The 8374-nt window shown below is 40.3% G+C and overlaps 1 protein-coding gene across 1 annotated transcript in view; it reads right to left on the reverse strand.

Annotated features, from left to right (window-relative positions):
- The window catches only part of LOC106611743 (vascular endothelial growth factor receptor kdr-like), a 91368-nt gene extending 87990 nt beyond the window's left edge, over positions 1-3378 (reverse strand). The window contains exon 1 of the mRNA XM_014212282.2: positions 2781-3378. Within this exon, the coding sequence (XP_014067757.1) occupies positions 2781-2841 (61 nt within the window). The 5' untranslated portion in view covers positions 2842-3378. The remainder of the gene's footprint in view (positions 1-2780) is intronic.
- Positions 3379-8374: the final 4996 nt, after the last annotated feature.

Genomic DNA, 8374 nt, shown 5'->3' on the forward strand with positions numbered 1-8374 from the left:
TTAATGCATTTGAGCCAATCAGTTGTGTTGTGACAAGATTGGGGTGGTATACAGAAGATAGCCCTACTTGGTAAAAGACCAAGTCCATATTATGGCAATAACAGCTCAAATAAGCAAAGAGAAATGACAGTCCATCATTACTTTAAGACATGAAGGTCAGTCAATGTGGAAAATTTCAAGAACTTTGAAAGTTTCTTCAAATGCAGTCGCAAAAACCATCAAGCGCTATGATGAAACTGGCTCTCATGAGGACCGCCACAGGAAAGGAAGACCAAGATTCACCTCTGCTGCAGAGGATAAGTTCATTAGAGTTCACTGCACCTCAGGTTGCAGCCCAAATAAATGCTTCACAGAGTTCAAGTAACAGACACATCTCAACATCAACTGTTCAGAGGAGACTGCTTGAATCAGGCCTTCCTGGGCGATTTGCTGCAAAGAAACCACTACTAAAGGACACCAATAAGAAGAAGGTACTTGCTTGGGCCAAGAAACACGAGCAATGGCCATTAGACCGGTGGAAATCTGTCCTTTGGTCTGATGAGTCCAAATTGAAATGTTTGGTTCCAACCGCTGTGTCTTTGTGAGATTCAGAGTAGGTGAACAGATGATCTCCTCGTGTGTGGTTCCCACCATGAAGCATGGAGGAGGAGGTGTGATGGTGTGGGGGTGCTTTGCTGGTGACACTGTCAGTGATTTATTTAGAATTCAAGGCACACTTAACCAGCATGGCTACCATAACATTCTGCAGCGATACACCATCCCCTCTGGTTTGCGCTTAGTAGGACTATCATTTGTTTTTGAACAGGACAATGACTCATAACACTCCTCCAGGCTGTGTAAGGGCTATTTGACCAAGGAGGGTGAGTGATGGAGTGTTACATCAGATGACCTGGCCTCCAAAATCACCCGACCTCAACCATATTGAGATGGTTTGGGATGAGTTGGACCACAGAGTGAAGAAAAAGCAGCCAACAAGTGTTCAGCATATGTGGGAAATCCTTCAAGACTGTTGGAAAAGCATTCCTCATGAAGCTGGTTGAGAGAATGCCAAGAATGTGCAAAGCTGTCCCCAAGGCAAAGGGTGGCTACTTTGAAGAATCTCAAATCTCAAATATATTTTGATTTGTTGAACACGTCTTTGGTTACTACATGATTCCATGTGTGTTATTTCATAGTTTTGATGTCTTCACTACTATTCGACAATGTAGAAAATATTAAAAATAAAGAAAAACCCTGGAATGAGTAGGTGTGCCCAAACTTTTGACCAGTACTGTAGAAAATAAAATCACAGGTAGGTATAGCTAATAAACTCATAGGTATAGGCAAAAAACTCATAGGTACATGCAATAACTCATAGGTAGGTATAAGTAATAAACTCATAGGTATAGGTAATAAACTCATAGGTAGGCATAGGTAATAAACGAATATGTATAGGTAATAAACTCATAGGTAGGTTTAGGCAATAAACTCATAGGTAAAGGCAATAAACTCATAGGTATAGGCAATAACTCAAAGGTCAGAAAAGGTAATAAACTCATACAGTAGGTAGGTATAGGTAATAAACTTATAGGTAGGCATAGGTAATAAACTCATAGGTATAGGTAATAAACTCATAGGTAGGTATAGGTAATAAACTCATAGGTAGGTATAAGTAATACAATCATAGGTATAGGTGATAAACTCGAAGGTATAGGTAATAAAGGCATAGGTATAGGCAATAAATGCATAGGTAGGAATAGGTAATAAACTCATCGGTAGGTATAGCTAATAAACTCATAGGTAGGTATAGGTAATAAACTCATCGGTAGGTATAGCTAATAAACTCATAGGTAGGTATAGGTAATAAACTCATGGATAGGTATAGGTAATAAACTCAAAGGTAGGTATAGGTAATAAACTTATAGGTAGGTATTGGTAATAAACTCATAGGTATAGGTAATAAACTCATAGGTATAAGCAATAAACTCATAGGTAAAGGTAACAAATTCATAGGTATAGGTAATAAACTCATAGATATACATAATAAACTCATAGGCATAGGTAATAAACTCAAATGTATAGGTAACAAACTCATAGGTAGAGGTAATAAATTCATAGGCATAGGTAATAAACTCATAGATATACATAATAAACTCATAGGTAAGTATAGGTAATAAACTCATAGGTATAGGTAATAAGTTCACCGAGGCAACACACCACAGCAGCGTTTACTCAATTACATCCCCTCTTCAATGGAAAGTGACTACCTCTACTGGTGACAAGTTGTACTGCAATGTCCATACGCGTATGGATTCCTAACTGCGGAACCTCAACCTTGGATTGTTGGATGTTTCAATGAACCTGAATTATCATAATGACTCAATTTCAACGACATGGAATTTCAATCCCAAGAAACAACATGTGCATTCAACTTCAGCAACAGGTGACATTTTAACTCAGTTGGATTGTGTGATATGGTCATGCTTTAAACAAGATTATCCTTGCCGCATCAACATCATATTTCGTAAAAGTCCAAAACAAATTTAGTTCATCTCTTCAAACCATTCGAAACAAATAGAATATAAAAACGCCTTCTGCTCATTAATAAGCTGCATTCCAGCATAATAACAGACCAAATGTGAATATCAATCTTAATTTATTCATACAGGAAAATAAATCACCAAATGTAGAGACATTAACTTTAAATGACTTCAACGAACATAATTATACTGCGGTCCAACTCGAATAGCCAAATAATAAAAGGAGAAACCTTCTCTGGATACATATGGAATAATTCTTACCGCTTATAGTTGTGATTAAATGAAAGACGACTGAGAGTTTTGCACAGTTGAGCAGGGCCATTCTGTCCACCACCGATGATACCCTCAGAAAATCCCAAGAAAGAGCCAAAAGTGTTGGCCGAGAATAAAAGGCGATATAGTCTCTCAGGTAACAGTCCAAAAGTGATATAAATGAAAATATGTCCTTTCAGTTTTTAATACAAAAAAATCCTTAGATCAAAATGTAAGAAACTCAGGAGTTTTCCACGCATCCCATAGCTTGTTGTGCAGGACAGCTCCCCTGTGCAGTTTTGGTTCCACTCCGACTAGTACTTGCAACTGAAGAGACAGATGAGTGCAGTCCCAGAGGGCAGGTGCGACCTGTGCGACGTTTTTCCTCCACTCTTTGGAACTGAGTGAAAGAAATTTAAACAAGCATTGCCACCAAGTGGGTGACTCTTAAAATATTTTGTAGAATAAAACAAAAGCCTCAGATTTGAAACAAAACACAGAGCAAAATCAGCCATTCATCCTCTGAACAACGGTAGTGTTGATTAATTCATGTGCAACTGTCTGAGAATGTCTTATCCCGCCCCTGTACTCAGCACTGCTTGCAGTCCACGCGCTGAGTCTTTATAGTGAAAAACAGAGGAAGGACGCAACGTCAAAGACAAACTGCAGTGACAGTGTGACGTTCTAGAATCAAGTTCTACATTATTTCACTGTATATGACATGTGAATAGCCTACATTATATATATATTTATTGATGACGTGTTGGCCTCACCTATTCTACATCAAACATTTGCATTGTTTTATTGGTTTTGAATGACGTGAATAACCTTTGAAAGAATTCACTGACAGGAAGAGAAAGAATTTTAATGAACCAGTCAGACACCAAAAACAGATGCATTTAGTGCAACGTCAACATTACAGTGAATTTCAATTCTTGAATTTACTGTTTCACAATTCACCAACTTACACAGCCCTTTATTGCCCCAAACAAGTCACAACGTTGTATAAAGTGAATGTAAAACCGGCTACTTTGGTTTTGTGCTCGCCCTTGACCTTGATCAATTGAAAATAGTAATCCTAGTATCTAAAAGTTGAGATGATCTTGTCTGGGTTACCATCAGCATGTCAGAGATGGTTTTTTTCTTTCAAAAAGTAAACAACCATTGTCATATCTGATAGAAGGTATTGGTCCGAATGTTTACAATAAATATTTGCTGGATTTATTTTTAACTTTGGAAACAGGATATGCAGCTTTTTATATCAAATGTAAATACCGGCAACACTTTGTACGTGGCAGGAGACCTCTGTTCCCAAGCAGCACCCCATGGCGTGTGGATGTGCAGCAGACTGTTTTCCTCAATCACTGCAACAAATGGCTCTGGCAGCTCTCTGTGGCAGGAACTGTAAATAAGAACATCCTGCCTCACCTTTCCGCCCATCACAACTCAAGACCTGCATGACCTACCATTCTGAGGAGTTGAGCAGCAGTGCAGTACCGCAGAGCCAATCTGGGCTGTGTTCCCTCATGGCCCCTGGACAACTGATAGGTGAGACCCACTACTTACGCCGTGATCTGTGAAGAACAACATTCTTCCTTCTCCTGCAGTGGGAAAAATTGTGATATGGTACATGAGAACATGGGAAAGAATTGATAAAACTCGACTTGTAGTGGGAGTAATGCCATTTGCTCTCCAAGTGTGTGTGATTCTGCACATCACACATCATGATGACTTAACTCTCCCTCTCGATAGGAGGAATTAATCATGAATGTGACAGTATAATAAACGTCAAAACCCTCATCAGATTATTGAAGGTAAATAATATGTCCAGAAATGCAGGTTCAATCACTTTTACTGACACACATAAGTCAATCATACATCAAGAATACCCTGGCCTGTGGTATGTTTTACTTGTCAGTAAAAAAAATTAAAAGGTTGAAAAAAAAACCTCATAGATTGGCCTATCACAAGATTATGGGCTACATAATCCTCTAAAGAGGCCATGATTATGGGCTACATAATCCTCTAAAGAGGCCATGATTATGGGCTACATAATCCTCTAAAGTGGCCATGATTATGGGCTACATAATCCTCTAAAGAGGCCATGATTATGGGCTACATAAACCTCTAAAGAGGCCATGATTATGGGCTACATAATCCTCTAAAGAGGCCATGATTATGGGCTGAGTGAAGAATAAATAGAGACATCTCACTGACCACAGATAATGGAGAGAGGACAAAAAGGCAGGAGGATATATTCCATTTGTATGCAATCTGACTTCATAATATGATGAAACAATGTTATTTTCTTCATCAAACCTTTTGTTCCTGACCACATGAGAACGTGTGAGACTGGTCATGTGGTCACCATGTTCCACCCAGAGTGAGGATCTAGCTGCTATGCAGTGTGTTCACTAATATGATGGAGTCTTCAGAGAACAGGGCACATTACCCTTGGGAAAGGGAGGGCTGCTAGATAAGACTCAGGCAGAAACAATTGCTGGAAGTGGAGAGCTGAAAGGAGAGAGGTTTTAAGACGTTTTATTTTAGAATCTGCGGTAGGAAACACAATAAGAGGGCCACCTCTACACACGCAGCTTGCAGTCTTTCCTCTGTTCCAACAATAAAAGGCTTAGTAAAATCAGCGCAAGTAGCAACAAAGACTTTCTTCAGTGAGGCCCTGACCGCCGGTGACCAAATGACCATGATGGGAATAGGATGTAAATGATACCCCTCATTCAAAAAGTATCTTTGTCATACGATGGCAAAGGAAGGTGGAAAACCTCTTGACATATGCAGTACACTGCACTATGTCCTGGCCATCGGGTTATGTTCAGTTTGTTTTGATTGATGTTTACAAAGCATCATCCAACAATCATCCCTTGATTAATATGCAACTTTTACCTGTTGTAACCATGACCTGGAGTAATTGGGAATTGCATTTTATGTAGGCTATGTCAAGACTTTTATGTTAAAGTTATATTAAAGCCATTTGATAAAAATGTTTTAAAAAATGATAAAAAGCTTGTTGTTTTTTGTTAATTGTTTATTATCCTCATTGTATCTTTATTAACCTACATAGACCATGGTGGATAGCCAGGCTTAGGGATAGGCAACTGGTGGCCGCTGCCCCCTTTTTGTAGCCCCCCGCCCCAAATAAAATAAAAATACTTTTTTTTTAACTGAGTTGGGGTCTCAACATACTGTTGAGAGTTAGAATAGTGGAATACACACGGCGCAATTTCGAAATTTGGTAGTGCATCAGCAGTTTTCTTGTTATGTCAGTCAATTGGTGAATTAGTCTAGCGGCCAGCTACCTAAACTTGTAGTAATCATTACCGACCGGGTGGCCCCTATTGATTTTGTTAGCCAACAAAATTTTGCATATGAATGAATGTGGGTAAGCAGACCTGCGAACCACTGCGGCCCCTCATGAGTTCTTAATTTTTGTGGCCCCCACCCCCATCAACGATGCTCATCCCTGGCCTAGCTCAATAGACTGTATTTTGGATCTGAGTATAGATAGGCTACATTGCTCCAGTATCTGACACCATCTTGTGGGTGTAAAATAGAATTGCACCAAAAGTTTTCACTAAAGTGGGAAAGAACAGTATACTTCATTTTTCAGCTCTAAATCATTTACATTCAATTTCATTTACAAAATAATTTTGACAAAAATAAACACTATTTCTGGCAGGTGGCTCACCTTCATTTTGGCTGCTCTCCTCATCCCTGTGCAGTTCTTCATCACCTCACGAGAGTAGCTCATGCGATGCCAAGATTACAGCTGTCATTGTGACATCTGACTGGAACAATAGCAAGCAGTTAACATTAGCTAGCTGGCTAGCAAGATAATAGTTACGTTAGCTACTTACATTATTTGTATTTTTAACACCTGTCTGTCTCAAATGGGAAATGTGAGTTCATAGCTACTTTTTTTGAAATTTGAGAGCGAACTCTGGGTAGCCAGAGATGGCAAATTAGCATTTAAAGCTACCTTCACTTTTTGTTGTGAAATACATGATTCATGCCATTGTCATCATCACTGACTTTCTCCTTTTGTGACGTGTTCCTCCCTTCCTCCCTCCCTCCCTCCCTCCCTCCCTGTCGTCAGTGCTTCATGTGGCATGCAGACTGTTGTATTCCTGTGCAGGGTTGCTAGGTCTAGCTAAGATTTTTAGGTCAATTACCACTCAAAACCCACCCAAAAGGCCTGAAAGCTAGCCCAATTTTTTATTATTTTATTGAGACAATTAATTAGGGATATCAATGTAACTTGTAACTATGTTAGAAGCTAAATTCAGTTTTCATCAAAATAATAATTATTGCAAACTATGACATGACTTAATAAACGATTGTTAATATGTTGGAAGAGAAAAGATCATTTGGCGCCTCCTGAGTGACGCAGCGGTCCATGTCCCATCACCCTCTAGTGACTCCTGTGGCGGGCCGGGCGCAGTGCACACTGACACTGTCACCAGGTGTACGGTGTTTCCTCCGACACATTGGTGTGGCTGGGTTCTGGGTTTAGCGAGCATTGTGTCAAGAAGAAGTGCGGCTTGGCGGGGTCATGTTCCGGAGGACGCACAGCTCTCAACCTTCGCCTCTCCCGAGTCCGTACGGGAGTTGCAGCGATGGGACAAGACTGTAACTACCAATTGGATATCATGAAACTGGGGAGAAAAAGGAGTAAAAAAACAACAATAATATTATAAAAAAAATAGATAATTTGCCCTTATTAAAAAAATGGCAGATCATTTTCCATCAATGGATGTCAACTTATTGTCTGTTTCATATTAGTTCACTGTTTGCTGTTCTACGTTTCATCATTGGAGAGGCCACTAAACTCTCATGGCCATTGTTTATTTGTGGTTCTCACCTCTGCCTTTTCTCTCCAAAGTGTTACTGTTTGCATTGTGTGTGTCCTTCACACCTTCTATGTGAGTCACTGCACAGATAAAGTTTAGGCTTGGTGTTTTTCTTTACAGTTATGTCGTTTAGTAAATTTAGTCAACTGTAATTCTGGGTGTCTTACAACAATATATCCCTTTATTGTATTCACCACAGAGTGGAGGATGCAGAGGATTTGGACGATGACGTTTTGGAGCCACCCCTCCCCAGCAAGCGCCCCCGCTGGTCAAGGTCTTCACCCCTCACTGCTATGTCAATCATCCCGTCTGATGGCTCTACATCCACCACTCGACAAAGACCCCACTCCTCTTCAACCACCCCCTCTGCAGGCCCTGGCACCACTCCCCTCTCTGCAAGATCATATGGAGGTGCGGGGGCAGGGAGGAGATCTAGGCCTCAACAGAGAAGAGGGAGAGGCAGTGGGAAGCAGCACAACAGAGGGAGATGAAACTGATGACAGGTGGCATACATTCCTTGAAGATGATGAGGAGCCATAACAATTTATGTTTAAACCCAAATGACCTGAAGGCCTAGTTGGTTAGTGATGAAACATACACCCCCTTACAGCTGTTTCTCCTCTACTTTACCACCTCTGTACTAGGAACACAAATTAGTAATACCAACAAGTATGGGGACAAGAAGCATCAGGGGGGAAGGAAGATGTCCTGGAAACCTGTCACCATGGGTGACAT

The sequence above is a fragment of the Salmo salar genome, chromosome ssa09, assembly GCF_905237065.1.
Source record: "Salmo salar chromosome ssa09, Ssal_v3.1, whole genome shotgun sequence".
Classification (NCBI taxonomy): domain Eukaryota; kingdom Metazoa; phylum Chordata; class Actinopteri; order Salmoniformes; family Salmonidae; genus Salmo; species Salmo salar.